This window comes from Vicia villosa, linkage group LG6, assembly GCF_029867415.1.
Source record: "Vicia villosa cultivar HV-30 ecotype Madison, WI linkage group LG6, Vvil1.0, whole genome shotgun sequence".
NCBI classification, from domain to species: domain Eukaryota; kingdom Viridiplantae; phylum Streptophyta; class Magnoliopsida; order Fabales; family Fabaceae; genus Vicia; species Vicia villosa.
The window spans coordinates 98,132,920-98,151,164 of record NC_081185.1 but is presented as its reverse complement, the minus strand read 5'-3'; the positions used below and the strand labels follow the sequence as shown (position 1 = coordinate 98,151,164).

The 18,245-nt window shown below is 32.2% G+C and overlaps 1 protein-coding gene across 1 annotated transcript; it reads right to left on the bottom strand.

Moving 5' to 3' along the window:
* Nucleotides 1-16,737: 16,737 nt before the first annotated feature.
* On the bottom strand, nucleotides 16,738-17,262 carry LOC131614202 (secreted RxLR effector protein 161-like). The gene has a single exon (XM_058885824.1). The coding sequence runs from the start codon at nucleotides 17,260-17,262 to the stop codon at nucleotides 16,738-16,740; it is 525 nt and encodes a 174-aa protein (XP_058741807.1).
* Between the last annotated feature and the right edge of the window lie 983 nt (nucleotides 17,263-18,245).

Genomic DNA, 18,245 nt, shown 5'->3' with positions numbered 1-18,245 from the left:
GGAGTCTAACTAATATGGTTTTAATGTTAATAATCAACTAACCATTTGTCTCCTAGTGTGGAATGCATGGCTTATTATTCTTTGCTAGTGTTTCAATTATAAAAGATTGTGTGCAAAAGGGGATAGCCTTACTTAATTTTAAAATAATGACTTGTACTCTTTGTACTTTCTTTCGTAAAGTGTAGGAGAATAGTGTCACCATTAATCCAGATCGTTACGGCATAGCGTTGACCTAATTATATTTCAATCTTTTTCATATATATATATATATATATATATATATATATATATATATATATATATATATATATATATATATATATATATATATATATAAAAGGAGGGATATATATAAGGAGGGGTATATTTAAGGAGGGGTATATTTACTTCAAGAGTAAGTTATTATAATTTACTCCAAATCTGGACCATTGATTCTTCTTAATCTAACGGTTAAAAATAATAAATAATGGTTTTCTCTCTCCACATTGAATTACTTGTTATTTTTAACCATTAGATTGAAATCAATTAATGGTCAAGATGTGTAGTAAGTTATAATTGTTGGGGTTGATTGTATGTCTAATGTTGCCTAAATTCTTAAATAAAGAAGGAAGTTAAGAAGTAGCTATTTGAGAAGTCTCACATTGCTTAGTGTGGTGAAGTAAGGGGGAGATCAAGGCTATATATTGGACCTAAGGTCTTTGTTTTTAGATACACTAGTCAAAAAATATTTTAAGCTATATTTGATTTTCTTTGTTCTCTTATGCTCTTGTATTAGAGTGTTGTAAGATTTAGTTTAAATATTTGCTTTGTAAGAGTGTGGGTGTACTAGGGGATTGGGGTGAGAGTAGAGAAGCCTATGTGTTGTAAAATTTTCACATAGTAATAATTCTCTGGTTGTCTATTTAAACAACGGTCGTGGTTTTTCTCCGGTTTTGGAGTTTCCACGTTATATTCTTGTGTTATTGGTTGTGTTCTGTTTATTTATTTTTTCTTCAGCTGTGTTATTTCCTAATAGTGGTATCAGAGCTTCGGCCCGATGAGATATCACAATTCTTAGTATTCTCTGTGGTCGCAGCATTGTTTGATCTTCCACATAAGAAAATTGTGATATTGTGAAGGTGCTGAAGAATGGGTGGTACTGTGAAAGTGTTGTTTAGGGAGGTTCTGGCTAAGGAAAGACTTGGTATTTAAGTGTGTCAGTTAGGACCCACCTCTCTTTCCTGGGAACCTACTTGGTGCATGGTTTGCAGTCTGCGCGCAACTACAATGTCTTATTCAAGTGCTATGAAGTTTGACATAGAGAAGTTTGATGGAAGAATCAACTTTGGCTTGTGGAAAGTACAAGTCAAGGATGTGATGATACAATCAGGATTACACAAGGCGCTAAAAGGAAAAACTTCCAACATGGAGACTGACAAGTGAGAGGAATTAGATTTGAGAGCTGCAAGTGCAATTCGTTTGTGTTTGGAAAAGAATGTTCTCGCGAATGTGCAGAATCTGTCATCAGCCAAGGAACTCTGAGAAAGGCTCGAAAGGTTATATCAGGCAAAGGACATCTTAAATCGTTTGTTGTTAAAGGAGCAATTCCACACTTTACGCATGGATAAGGGTACAAAAATCTCTGATCATCTTAGTACTTTGAATAATATTGTTTATGAGCTTGAATCTATTAAAGTTGAGATTGATGATGAAGATAAAGCGTTAAGGCTTATTTTGTCCCTTCCACCTTCTTATATTCATCTCAAACATGTTTTGATGTATGGGAAAGAAAAGTTGAGTTTTGAAGAAGTTGCAACAAAAAATATTTTTGAAGAAAGGAGGATGAAAAGTGATGAAAGTACTTCATCAAACTCGGCGTTGCTAACTAGAAGTGGGGCTAGTGGGAAGAAGATCCATGCAAATAATATGGTGTGCTGGAAGTGTAGAAAGTCTGGGCATTTAAAGAGAAATTGTCCAGGTGGAGCAGTATCTGAAAAAGACTCTGAGGCAAGTGCTAGCAACGTCTCCCTTGTTTTGGGAGATGATGGGGATCCTTTTTAAAAGATAAGGCGTGTCCTTATGTTATTTCCGCTATACCATGTAAAAGGACAAATCATTGCTAGCGGATTCAGAAAAATACATGGGCATTGGTTGGCATTGATGCAAGGTGTGTGGTGAGAGGTATCGATGGCTGAAGAGCTTCCTAAAAGCCAACATGGGAGTTGCACCATAATCTTTCAGCAAGGTTTCGACGTGAAGAAAAATTATTGGGATTATAGTTTCAAGTGTAGTATACTCTTTATGGTGGAGTATGATAATTTGATTTGTCGGTATAGACAATGAGAATTATGATTGTCGGTGTAGACAATGAAGATTGAAGACCATTACAATCAAGGTGAAGATTGTTGGGGTTGATTGTATGTCTAATGTTGCCTAAATTCTTAAATAAAGAAGGAAGTTAAAAAGTAGCTATTTGAGAAGTCCCACATTGCTTAGTGTGGTGAAGCAAGGGGGAGACCAAGGCTATATATTGGACCTAAGTTCTTTGTTTTTAGATACACTAGTCAAAAAGCACTTTAAGCTCATATTTGATTTTCTTTGTTCTCTTATGCTCTTGTATTAGAGTGTTGTGAGATTTAGTTTAAATATTTGCTTTGTAAGAGTGTGGGTGTACTAGGGGATTGGGGTGAGAGTAGAGAAGTCTATGTGTTGTAAAATTTTCACATAGTAATAATTCTCTGATTGTCTATTTAGACAACGGTCGTGGTTTTTCTCCGGTTTTGGAGTTTCCACGTTATATTCTTGTGTTATTGGTTGTGTTTTGTTTATTTACTTTTTTCTTCAGCTGTGTTATTTCCCAACAATAATAACTTACTCTTGGAGTAAATATATCTCTCATATATATATATATATATATATATATATAAGGAGGGATATTCTTATTCCAGGAGTAAGTTATCAAGATTTACTCCTCATCATGGCCATTGATTCTTTTCAATCTTATGGTTAAAATTAATAAGTAATTAAATGTGGAGAGAAAAAAATAATTATTAATTTTAACCATTAGATTGAGAAGAATCAATGGTCATGATGAGGAGTAAGTCTTCATAACTTACTCTTGGAGTAAGAATATCCCTTATATATATATATATATATATATATATATATATATATATATATATATATATATATATATATATATATATATATATATATATATAGGGCATATCATATGAGAATGACATATTTATATGAGAATGAATATGAACCATTGGATTTTAAAATAAATGGTGGAGATTATGAGTGAATCTTTTTTTCTCTCTCCTACATTTTGAAATAAATGATGTAGGAGAGAGAAAAAAAAGATTCACTCATAATCTCCACCATTTATTTTAAAATCCAATGGTTCAGATTCATTCTCACATTCTCATATAAATATGTCATTCTCATATGATATGTCCTATTTATATATATATAAATATAAATATAAATATATATATATATATATATATATATATAAAATTTTATCGGTGTTCCATTGATTTTTAAAATTAAATATTGATTCAACGATATTTAATGAGTTTTAAAATATTTTTTGATCAATAGATGTTAAGAGTCTCACATCGGATAATATATAACATGTGTTTATAAGTGGGAGCAATTCTCACCCTACAACACGGTTTTGTAGTGTTGAGTTAGGTTCAATCACATTTCTTAACATGATTTCAAGAGACTCGTTTAAGATTCGGTTGACCAGCTACTACTAGGTTTCCGCTATTGTGCCACGCACCATTTATTTCCATGCTCCAGTTGTTTAGTCCTAGGCATGTGGGGGTGTGTTAAGAGTCTCACATCGAACAATATATGATCTAAACATGTGCTTATAAGTGAGGGCAATCCTCACCCTACAAGTCGATTTTGTAGGGTTGAGTTAAGTCCAATAACATTTTTTAACAATAAACATTAGACGTCACATGAATAATATAATCTATAGTTGAATAAATTTATGATGGGTAAAATTATTGTAACTTTTCATTTACAGATGCATGGTTTAGATGATTATTCATATTTGAATTAATATGATGAATTATTGTCACTCTTATAAAAAACACATTTATTTCGAACACGAAATTCATTTAATTTCGAACACGAAATTCATTTAATTTTGGCTAAAGAAGCGGGGTAACGAAGAACGACATAAAAAGTATAAATTTTACCCATCGTTTTTTAAAACACCAAGGGGAAAATGCTTATGCACATGGGTTCGAATCCCAACTTCTGCACTTTTAATATTTTCAAAACTAACGCATCAAATTTCTCGGTTTATCAATAACACTGATGGGTAAGATTGATATTATTTTTAAATTTGTTACAAACTATATAATATTTATAAATTAATTATTTATCCATAATATTACATTGTTTACACATAATATTTCTATAAATGAAGAGGTAAAAGACTAAACAAAATAAATAAAGCTCAAGCATTTCCCATCTCATCTTAAATATGTAATCTTAGTTGAAGAAGACAAATTCCCAACAATTATCACTCCAAACTTAAACAGTAGTGAAGAAGAAACACTACTACAAATAATACATTTTATGACAGTAATTTTATCTCCCCTAACAAAAAATGCGATTAATTTCTGGACACGTCATATTTTTTCTTTCTAAAAAATATCATTTATTTCGCCGGTTGTAATCGATAACCGACAGGTAAACTAATTCAGTGTACATGTTTCGAATCTCAGTAAATGTAGTTTATGTTTTTATTTCATAAAAAGTGTCTCAACCCATATGTTGTTGTTTAATTGTAGTTATGGTGTTTGAGATTGAGATTGAGATTGAGATATTGTTTTTGTGATTCTTTGTGCAGCTCTCATCTTGTTCCATTGAACATGTCAAGAGGATATTAGAGTGATAGAAAATACAATTGAATTAATTATATCTAATGTCGATTGTTTATTTCACTAACCCCTCTTTGAACATATAATCTATTAAATTGATTTTTGTAAACCAATTTTAAAAGTTACATGTTAAGTTAGGGTTTGGTGAAATAAGAAATCCACATTAGATATAATAAACTCAATTTTGTTTTACTCGTCGATTAAATGACAAAACTGAGGGAAAATGTGTTTTTCTCCATTTAAAAACTCCTATAATTTATCGTTGGGGATCGAAGCCATGACCATTACACATTTCCCATCGGGGGAATTACAGCATAGAGGTAAAGTGGCGCACTTTTAATGATACTTTTCGTTAGCTTGCATATGAAACCGATGTAACACCTCATATCCAACCGAGGTTAAAGATGTTTTTCGTAGTAGTGAAAAATGCCTATAAGTACTTAAGCAACATAAAGTGGCGATAGAATTGGTGATTAGAGACTTGAAAGGGGTTAGTCCAATGATATGTGTGCATAAGATTTTATTGATAGATGGATACAAGACGGTGGTTCAATCACAAACTCGATCCTTGTTCACTAATATTTGCATGTGATGGGAGCAAGAGTACTTTGGTGAGCAAGTGATTAGTCACCATTTTAATATGTTTTATCCTTATATTGGCATGAATTTGATAACCTTTTATTTCTTCTAAGTAGTAAACTTAGTAATATTTGCAAGAAAAAAAAAAGAGATTTCTAATGAGTTAATGGAATTTTCTTGATAATATTCAATTTTGTAAAGGTTTAACCTGTTTTTAGGTCGTAGGAAGTCAAAGAAAGTGCCAAAAAAGGAACACGGAGATTTTTTTAATATATTCACAAATTCTATTTTCAACACATTTTACATCATGAAGCATGTTTAGTATTTTGACCATATCTAGAGCGTCATATCTCTGATTGTTGTGCGATCAACAATAAATGAAAACTAACATTCAGGGCTACATCAATCTTGAAACATTCAATGGCTAAATCGTCTTAGTTTATATGTGTATGGAAGCTTTCACACTAGTATGGAACTTCCGACTAAGTGTCCAGAAGCCCATATTTTCTCCAAATGCGAGAAAAACATAGGAAAAGAGCATTCAGACACCCCGTACGCATATGGAAACGTCAAACACCTTATATGGGTATGGCAAGGCCAAGAACACGTCTAGATGCCCAAACTTAGTATGTGCACCTAGTTCCAACATACATTCACAAAACCTTTTTTTTCCCCGGTGAATCTTGGATATAGATGATGAAAAAAGCACTTTGGAGCAGAGAAAGGGCAGTAGTTGCGACAAGAAGCACTAATCAACAAAGTTTTGTGTAACAATTCCTTATCACAAATATATATATATATATATATATATATATATATATATATATATATATATATATATATATATATATGTTATAACTTTTTCAATGTATATTGTGAGATTTATGAGTGCATAAACTCCTTAGTTTTATGGATGAGTCATTGTCCTTAATGAACTTTGTAAACTTGAATTGATTATTGTAATAATTAAGTAATTTATTCATGTTTGATTTGTTCTTATTTGTTCTTAATTCTTTTTTACTTTCTGACAAATTTTGAATTGAAATACGGTTATCCGTTAGAAAGGAATTTTAATACCTAACACTTTATAAAAATATTCTTCCTAGTTATTAGCTAGATTTAAGGATAACACCTAGAAACTGTATTGTTTTTGTTAATCAAATGCTTAGTTTTATATATAATTTACTAATAGTCATACATATTGTAAGGCTAAAGCTTTATAGACTAAGGACCTAAGAATAAATATTACTAAATGTCAAGTTAGGGTACAAATGGATTCAAGGTCAAACTCTCATTTCTAACATGTTTTCATCAATTTATTTTCCACTCTACTAAATTTTGCCTAAATATCCTTTTTGGTCTCTTATCTTTACCTCTGGGTTCATTTTAGTCTCTTAACTTTAAAACACCAATGTAGTCCCTTATGTCTTCAAACAGCGCTACGTTAGTCCTTTCCGTTAGATTTGTTAGTCAAAGTCAGAATAAAGGGCCACTTGGCATACACATGGCGATGATGTGGCGATGTATTCATTCAAATCCCAAATTTCTTGCAACCTTTGTAACATTGTCCGAAAACTCATCTCATTTTTGCAACATTCATATTATTTTTCAGAAATTCATCCCATTTCTAAAACCCATTTTTTACAACTGAACCATCAACATCAACAAACCCATGTCATTCCTAATCAAGCATTTTTTACCTTCATTAATCCCTTTTTTCAACTCAACCATTAGCATCAATAAACCCAACCGCTCCTATAAATTTCCACTTTTTCCATGGTTGCTTCTTCTTCTCTCTTCACACAAACACTACTGCAATTAACTCTTGATGGATTTGATAATTTGAGAAGAATAAGCTTCGTTTGCATTTTCCGACGTTCTAAAAATAAGGCAGTTGGCTCTTTAAGGATATGCAATTGGAAAATGAAAAATGTCACTGACCTCAAATTAATTAAAACTGGAGTAATTAAAAAAAACTATGAACATACAGATAAATCAAGAGAACTAGGTGAACTTTGTTGCGATTGGGCCACCACATGCTCCTCCGCCTCACATGCCTCCCATGTGAATTTATCGCTAACAAAGCCTTTTCAATGCTTATTACTACTCATTAGGAACATGATTCTGTATTTTTATTTCAATATACTATCACTTAGAAACTGAACTCAGATGAGAGTAATCTTGTTGATTCATGTATTGCTTGAATTTACATATGTCAAATTAATTAAGAGAAAATTAATTCAAGAGAAAAGTAGAAATAAGTTTAGTTTATGGGAAAGCTTTCACTCAATGGTGGCTAGATTAATTAAGGTCCGATTTTTTATGGCAAATAAAAACATCACTAATTAATTTTAGGCTCAGTGGTGTTTTTTTGTAGATGTTAACTATTTGAGAAAATGTTACAATCAAAACTGTGAGCTATTCTTTTTTTTACTTTTAGTGCATGCCTACCGTTTGAGAAAATTTCGCAACCAAAATTTTGATTTATTTTGTTAATTTCCCCTCATATAAAGTACCTCAAAGGATAAGAACATGTGTCACTTCATATGCCACACGTATGAACATATGCCACATTAGATTTCTAAGTATTACTTCTACATTGCATGATTTAGTACATTTGTTAAATCCGCAATCAAGTTTTTAGCATCGTTGCCTTTGACTATGAATAATTTTAGAGTTTTAAGAATCCGCAATCAAGTATTTAGCATCGTTGCCTTTGCAATTATATTTTTATTTTTTCTTTATTTATTTATGTTTTTTTTGTTTAACCAAATTTTGTATGATATTTATATGCGAGGTGCATCCGCAACTACTTTTGTATACAGAAATCGAGAGATGGATACACCATTCTTAAACGAGTATTTTTCCCGCATTAGTTTTTCTTTGTAAATGGTAAGAGGTCATTAATTTTAAACAAAAAAAAGGTGAATTACTAGGTAAAGCTTACAAATGATTCACAAAGGTTCTAGTTGCATATCTCACTCATAATTTATATCAAACGAAACAAATGAAAATATTTTGTAATGACCTCTGACAAAAGACTAAGCCATTGATTGATACAAATGTTGGGGGCTCAACCAATTTTACAACAAGCACTAGTATTAAAAGGATTGTGGAAGCCATTATTGCAAATGAACACGTAGCGATGTATGATATAAATACTAGCAAGCCAAAAGGAGTAATGGATCTAAAATTAGCAACCCAAAATATAAATTTATAAGATCATATTGCATCTTAAGTTGACTCTGCGCGCAACTACAATGTCTTATTCAAGTGCTATGAAGTTTGACATAGAGAAGTTTGATGGAAGAATCAACTTTGGCTTGTGGAAAGTACAAGTCAAGGATGTGATGATACAATCAGGATTACACAAGGCGCTAAAAGGAAAAACTTCCAACATGGAGACTGACAAGTGAGAGGAATTAGATTTGAGAGCTGCAAGTGCAATTCGTTTGTGTTTGGAAAAGAATGTTCTCGCGAATGTGCAGAATCTGTCATCAGCCAAGGAACTCTGAGAAAGGCTCGAAAGGTTATATCAGGCAAAGGACATCTTAAATCGTTTGTTGTTAAAGGAGCAATTCCACACTTTACGCATGGATAAGGGTACAAAAATCTCTGATCATCTTAGTACTTTGAATAATATTGTTTATGAGCTTGAATCTATTAAAGTTGAGATTGATGATGAAGATAAAGCGTTAAGGCTTATTTTGTCCCTTCCACCTTCTTATATTCATCTCAAACATGTTTTGATGTATGGGAAAGAAAAGTTGAGTTTTGAAGAAGTTGCAACAAAAAATATTTTTGAAGAAAGGAGGATGAAAAGTGATGAAAGTACTTCATCAAACTCGGCGTTGCTAACTAGAAGTGGGGCTAGTGAGAAGAAGATCCATGCAAATAATATGGTGTGCTGGAAGTGTAGAAAGTCTGGGCATTTAAAGAGAAATTGTCCAGGTGGAGCAGTATCTGAAAAAGACTCTGAGGCAAGTGCTAGCAACGTCTCCCTTGTTTTGGGAGATGATGGGGATCCTTTTTAAAAGATAAGGCGTGTCCTTATGTTATTTCCGCTATACCATGTAAAAGGACAAATCATTGCTAGCGGATTCAGAAAAATACATGGGCATTGGTTGGCATTGATGCAAGGTGTGTGGTGAGAGGTATCGATGGCTGAAGAGCTTCCTAAAAGCCAACATGGGAGTTGCACCATAATCTTTCAGCAAGGTTTCGACGTGAAGAAAAATTATTGGGATTATAGTTTCAAGTGTAGTATACTCTTTATGGTGGAGTATGATAATTTGATTTGTCGGTATAGACAATGAGAATTATGATTGTCGGTGTAGACAATGAAGATTGAAGACCATTACAATCAAGGTGAAGATTGTTGGGGTTGATTGTATGTCTAATGTTGCCTAAATTCTTAAATAAAGAAGGAAGTTAAAAAGTAGCTATTTGAGAAGTCCCACATTGCTTAGTGTGGTGAAGCAAGGGGGAGACCAAGGCTATATATTGGACCTAAGTTCTTTGTTTTTAGATACACTAGTCAAAAAGCACTTTAAGCTCATATTTGATTTTCTTTGTTCTCTTATGCTCTTGTATTAGAGTGTTGTGAGATTTAGTTTAAATATTTGCTTTGTAAGAGTGTGGGTGTACTAGGGGATTGGGGTGAGAGTAGAGAAGTCTATGTGTTGTAAAATTTTCACATAGTAATAATTCTCTGATTGTCTATTTAGACAACGGTCGTGGTTTTTCTCCGGTTTTGGAGTTTCCACGTTATATTCTTGTGTTATTGGTTGTGTTTTGTTTATTTACTTTTTTCTTCAGCTGTGTTATTTCCCAACAATAATAACTTACTCTTGGAGTAAATATATCTCTCCTATATATATATATATAAGGAGGGATATTCTTATTCCAGGAGTAAGTTATCAAGATTTACTCCTCATCATGGCCATTGATTCTTTTCAATCTTATGGTTAAAATTAATAAGTAATTAAATGTGGAGAGAAAAAAATAATTATTAATTTTAACCATTAGATTGAGAAGAATCAATGGTCATGATGAGGAGTAAGTCTTCATAACTTACTCTTGGAGTAAGAATATCCCTTATATATATATATATATATATATATATATATATATATATATATATATATATATATATATATATATATATATATATATATATATATATATATATATATATATATATAGGGCATATCATATGAGAATGACATATTTATATGAGAATGAATATGAACCATTGGATTTTAAAATAAATGGTGGAGATTATGAGTGAATCTTTTTTTCTCTCTCCTACATTTTGAAATAAATGATGTAGGAGAGAGAAAAAAAAGATTCACTCATAATCTCCACCATTTATTTTAAAATCCAATGGTTCAGATTCATTCTCACATTCTCATATAAATATGTCATTCTCATATGATATGTCCTATTTATATATATATAAATATATATATATATATATATATATATATATATATATATATATATATATATATAATTTTATCGGTGTTCCATTGATTTTTAAAATTAAATATTGATTCAACGATATTTAATGAGTTTTAAAATATTTTTTGATCAATAGATGTTAAGAGTCTCACATCGGATAATATATAACATGTGTTTATAAGTGGGAGCAATTCTCACCCTACAACACGGTTTTGTAGTGTTGAGTTAGGTTCAATCACATTTCTTAACATGATTTCAAGAGACTCGTTTAAGATTCGGTTGACCAGCTACTACTAGGTTTCCGCTATTGTGCCACGCACCATTTATTTCCATGCTCCAGTTGTTTAGTCCTAGGCATGTGGGGGTGTGTTAAGAGTCTCACATCGAACAATATATGATCTAAACATGTGCTTATAAGTGAGGGCAATCCTCACCCTACAAGTCGATTTTGTAGGGTTGAGTTAAGTCCAATAACATTTTTTAACAATAAACATTAGACGTCACATGAATAATATAATCTATAGTTGAATAAATTTATGATGGGTAAAATTATTGTAACTTTTCATATACAGATGCATGGTTTAGATGATTATTCATATTTGAATTAATATGATGAATTATTGTCACTCTTATAAAAAACACATTTATTTCGAACACGAAATTCATTTAATTTCGAACACGAAATTCATTTAATTTCGGCTAAAGAAGCGGGGTAACGAAGAACGACATAAAAAGTATAAATTTTACCCATCGTTTTTTAAAACACCAAGGGGAAAATGCTTATGCACATGGGTTCGAATCCCAACTTCTGCACTTTTAATATTTTCAAAACTAACGCATCAAATTTCTCGGTTTATCAATAACACTGATGGGTAAGATTGATATTATTTTTAAATTTGTTACAAACTATATAATATTTATAAATTAATTATTTATCCATAATATTACATTGTTTACACATAATATTTCTATAAATGAAGAGGTAAAAGACTAAACAAAATAAATAAAGCTCAAGCATTTCCCATCTCATCTTAAATATGTAATCTTAGTTGAAGAAGACAAATTCCCAACAATTATCACTCCAAACTTAAACAGTAGTGAAGAAGAAACACTACTACAAATAATACATTTTATGACAGTAATTTTATCTCCCCTAACAAAAAATGCGATTAATTTCTGGACACGTCATATTTTTTCTTTCTAAAAAATATCATTTATTTCGCCGGTTGTAATCGATAACCGACAGGTAAACTAATTCAGTGTACATGTTTCGAATCTCAGTAAATGTAGTTTATGTTTTTATTTCATAAAAAGTGTCTCAACCCATATGTTGTTGTTTAATTGTAGTTATGGTGTTTGAGATTGAGATTGAGATTGAGATATTGTTTTTGTGATTCTTTGTGCAGCTCTCATCTTGTTCCATTGAACATGTCAAGAGGATATTAGAGTGATAGAAAATACAATTGAATTAATTATATCTAATGTCGATTGTTTATTTCACTAACCCCTCTTTGAACATATAATCTATTAAATTGATTTTTGTAAACCAATTTTAAAAGTTACATGTTAAGTTAGGGTTTGGTGAAATAAGAAATCCACATTAGATATAATAAACTCAATTTTGTTTTACTCGTCGATTAAATGACAAAACTGAGGGAAAATGTGTTTTTCTCCATTTAAAAACTCCTATAATTTATCGTTGGGGATCGAAGCCATGACCATTACACATTTCCCATCGGGGGAATTACAGCATAGAGGTAAAGTGGCGCACTTTTAATGATACTTTTCGTTAGCTTGCATATGAAACCGATGTAACACCTCATATCCAACCGAGGTTAAAGATGTTTTTCGTAGTAGTGAAAAATGCCTATAAGTACTTAAGCAACATAAAGTGGCGATAGAATTGGTGATTAGAGACTTGAAAGGGGTTAGTCCAATGATATGTGTGCATAAGATTTTATTGATAGATGGATACAAGACGGTGGTTCAATCACAAACTCGATCCTTGTTCACTAATATTTGCATGTGATGGGAGCAAGAGTACTTTGGTGAGCAAGTGATTAGTCACCATTTTAATATGTTTTATCCTTATATTGGCATGAATTTGATAACCTTTTATTTCTTCTAAGTAGTAAACTTAGTAATATTTGCAAGAAAAAAAAAAGAGATTTCTAATGAGTTAATGGAATTTTCTTGATAATATTCAATTTTGTAAAGGTTTAACCTGTTTTTAGGTCGTAGGAAGTCAAAGAAAGTGCCAAAAAAGGAACACGGAGATTTTTTTTAATATATTCACAAATTCTATTTTCAACACATTTTACATCATGAAGCATGTTTAGTATTTTGACCATATCTAGAGCGTCATATCTCTGATTGTTGTGCGATCAACAATAAATGAAAACTAACATTCAGGGCTACATCTCTCTTGAAACATTCAATGGCTAAATCGTCTTAGTTTATATGTGTATGGAAGCTTTCACACTAGTATGGAACTTCCGACTAAGTGTCCAGAAGCCCATATTTTCTCCAAATGCGAGAAAAACATAGGAAAAGAGCATTCAGACACCCCGTACGCATATGGAAACGTCAAACACCTTATATGGGTATGGCAAGGCCAAGAACACGTCTAGATGCCCAAACTTAGTATGTGCACCTAGTTCCAACATACATTCACAAAACCTTTTTTTCCCCGGTGAATCTTGGATATAGATGATGAAAAAAGCACTTTGGAGCAGAGAAAGGGCAGTAGTTGCGACAAGAAGCACTAATCAACAAAGTTTTGTGTAACAGTTCCTTATCACAAATATATATATATATATATATATATATATATATATATATATATATATATATATATATATATATATATATATATATATATATATATATGTTATAACTTTTTCAATGTATATTGTGAGATTTATGAGTGCATAAACTCCTTAGTTTTATGGATGAGTCATTGTCCTTAATGAACTTTGTAAACTTGAATTGATTATTGTAATAATTAAGTAATTTATTCATGTTTGATTTGTTCTTATTTGTTCTTAATTCTTTTTTACTTTCTGACAAATTTTGAATTGAAATACGGTTATCCGTTAGAAAGGAATTTTAATACCTAACACTTTATAAAAATATTCTTCCTAGTTATTAGCTAGATTTAAGGATAACACCTAGAAACTGTATTGTTTTTGTTAATCAAATGCTTAGTTTTATATATAATTTACTAATAGTCATACATATTGTAAGGCTAAAGCTTTATAGACTAAGGACCTAAGAATAAATATTACTAAATGTCAAGTTAGGGTACAAATGGATTCAAGGTCAAACTCTCATTTCTAACATGTTTTCATCAATTTATTTTCCACTCTACTAAATTTTGCCTAAATATCCTTTTTGGTCTCTTATCTTTACCTCTGGGTTCATTTTAGTCTCTTAACTTTAAAACACCAATGTAGTCCCTTATGTCTTCAAACAGCGCTACGTTAGTCCTTTCCGTTAGATTTGTTAGTCAAAGTCAGAATAAAGGGCCACTTGGCATACACATGGCGATGATGTGGCGATGTATTCATTCAAATCCCAAATTTCTTGCAACCTTTGTAACATTGTCCGAAAACTCATCTCATTTTTGCAACATTCATATTATTTTCCAGAAATTCATCCCATTTCTAAAACCCATTTTTTACAACTGAACCATCAACATCAACAAACCCATGTCATTCCTAATCAAGCATTTTTTACCTTCATTAATCCCTTTTTTCAACTCAACCATTAGCATCAATAAACCCAACCGCTCCTATAAATTTCCACTTTTTCCATGGTTGCTTCTTCTTCTCTCTTCACACAAACACTACTGCAATTAACTCTTGATGGATTTGATAATTTGAGAAGAATAAGCTTCGTTTGCATTTTCCGACGTTCTAAAAATAAGGCAGTTGGCTCTTTAAGGATATGCAATTGGAAAATGAAAAATGTCACTGACCTCAAACTAATTAAAACTGGAGTAATTAAAAAAAACTATGAACATACAGATAAATCAAGAGAACTAGGTGAACTTTGTTGCGATTGGGCCACCACATGCTCCTCCGCCTCACATGCCTCCCATGTGAATTTATCGCTAACAAAGCCTTTTCAATGCTTATTACTACTCATTAGGAACATGATTCTGTATTTTTATTTCAATATACTATCACTTAGAAACTGAACTCAGATGAGAGTAATCTTGTTGATTCATGTATTGCTTGAATTTACATATGTCAAATTAATTAAGAGAAAATTAATTCAAGAGAAAAGTAGAAATAAGTTTAGTTTATGGGAAAGCTTTCACTCAATGGTGGCTAGATTAATTAAGGTCCGATTTTTTATGGCAAATAAAAACATCACTAATTAATTTTAGGCTCAGTGGTGTTTTTTTTTAGATGTTAACTATTTGAGAAAATGTTACAATCAAAACTGTGAGCTATTCTTTTTTTTACTTTTAGTGCATGCCTACCGTTTGAGAAAATTTCGCAACCAAAATTTTGATTTATTTTGTTAATTTCCCCTCATATAAAGTACCTCAAAGGATAAGAACATGTGTCACTTCATATGCCACACGTATGAACATATGCCACATTAGATTTCTAAGTATTACTTCTACATTGCATGATTTAGTACATTTGTTAAATCCGCAATCAAGTTTTTAGCATCGTTGCCTTTGACTATGAATAATTTTAGAGTTTTAAGAATCCGCAATCAAGTATTTAGCATCGTTGCCTTTGCAATTATATTTTTATTTTTTCTTTATTTATTTATGTTTTTTTTGTTTAACCAAATTTTGTATGATATTTATATGCGAGGTGCATCCGCAACTACTTTTGTATACAGAAATCGAGAGATGGATACACCATTCTTAAACGAGTATTTTTCCCGCATTAGTTTTTCTTTGTAAATGGTAAGAGGTCATTAATTTTAAACAAAAAAAAGGTGAATTACTAGGTAAAGCTTACAAATGATTCACAAAGGTTCTAGTTGCATATCTCACTCATAATTTATATCAAACGAAACAAATGAAAATATTTTGTAATGACCTCTGACAAAAGACTAAGCCATTGATTGATACAAATGTTGGGGGCTCAACCAATTTTACAACAAGCACTAGTATTAAAAGGATTGTGGAAGCCATTATTGCAAATGAACACGTAGCGATGTATGATATAAATACTAGCAAGCCAAAAGGAGTAATGGATCTAAAATTAGCAACCCAAAATATAAATTTATAAGATCATATTGCATCTTAAGTTGACTGAATATTGAAAGCACTGAATAAGGGAACTTTGTAAGTAGCCCAAGTCCCAAAAACACAATCTGAAGGATGTAAAATTTGCAGAGATCTTCATTTTTCTATGTACTGTGAAAGACATCTGGTTGCACAATCACAAACACAAGAATTCAAATTTCTCAAGAAAAATAACTTTGAATCAAATACATTGTGTAATATCTTGAAGCTAACTGACAATTTTTATTGAATTTCAATGACAGAATAAATAGCCACAGGCTAAACAACCTTTTCACAATTTTAGGCTAATCCTAACTGACCACTAGCCCACTCCTAAACGTGCTGCAAGCACAAAGTAACAAACTTTGACTAATTCTAATTTAAAGGGAAATAATAGACTCTATTAATTAATTAATAACCTAATGCATAATAATTTGCAGCTGGAAATATTCTAACATCCTCCCCTGAACTGAAGCCTCTTCATCCCAGATCTTCAGTTCACTTTCCTAGATTGAACTCTGCTAAGTCATGCATGCCGAGCTTTCCTCTGAGTCTCTAAAAAATATCCAACTTGACTGCCTTAGTCATCACATCAGCAACCTGTTCATGTGTTCCACAGTGCTCCAATTCTATTATGACATCTCTAACTAAGTCTCTTAGAAAGTGAAACCTTATATCAATATGTTTACTCCTTCCATGGAGAACAGGATTCTTAGAAAGCTTAATTGTGGAACTGTTGTCACACCAGATCTTTGTACCTTCCTTCACACTTGATGTCCATCCCATTACCTCCAGAATTCTCTTCAACCACACACACTGAGTAGCACATTGAGATGCTGCAACAAACTCTGCCTCTGTTATGGAGATAGTGACGACAGGCTGCTTCTTAGAAGCCCATGAAATAGCTCCTGCTGCTAGAAAGAACACATACCCACTTGTACTTTTCCTATCATCCACATCACCTGCATAGTCACTGTCTGTGTAACCCAATAGACACTCATTCCCTGCATTTTTCTTGTACCATATACCATAAGTGAGTGTCCCCTTTAGATACCTGAGAACTCTCTTTGCTGCTAACATGTGTTGTCTTGTTGGGGCTTGCATATATTTACTTAGCAAGAAAATTGTATACATTATATCATGCCTTGTGGCTGTGATATACAACAGACTGCCAATGAGCTGCTTGTATTAAGTTGCATCAACAAAGATACTATCACCTTTTACAGATAATTTAACACCGGGTACCATCGGATTATGAACAAAATTGCAGTCCAGCAACTGAAATCTTTCCAGAATCTCCTTTGCATACTTCTGTTGACTGATAAATATTCCCTTCTTACTTTGAAATACCTCCACACCCAGAAAATACCTCATTTTTCCTAAGTCTGTCATTTCAAACTCAGCATTCATTGATGACTTAAACTCTTCCAATAATGAAATAGTATTGCTGGTGTACATCACATCATCCACATATACACTTACCAGTAACACATGAGCTCCCTTCCTTTTGATAAATAGTGTGTGCTCGTATGTGTACCTTTCAAAACCAGCCTTGAGAAAGTATTTCTCGATTCTACTGTACCAAGCTCTTGGAGCTTGTTTTAACCCATAAAGTGATTTCTTAAGCTTATAGACCTTTGATTCCTCCCCAGCAACCACAAACCCTTGTGGTTGCTCCATATAAACATCCTCGGCAAGCTCACCGTATAAGAAAGAACTCTTCACGTCCAGCTGACAAACAGGATAGCCATGGTATGCAGCAAAAGCTAGGAAGACTCTAATTGTGTCCCACCTAGCCACAGGAGCAAAGACTTCAGTGTAGTTTATACCTTCCTTCTGAGCGTACCCTTTCACAACAAATCTTGCTTTGTATTTATCAACACTCCCATTCTCCTTCAACTTTGTTTTAAACAACCACTTCACCCCAATCTGCTTCACACCAGATGGAAGCTCTGTAAGATGCCATGTATTGTTCTTCTCAATTGCTTGAATTTCTTGCTTCATAGCAATTCTCCATTTCTCCTCCTTCACTGCATCTTCAAAAAATAAATGATCCTCTACTG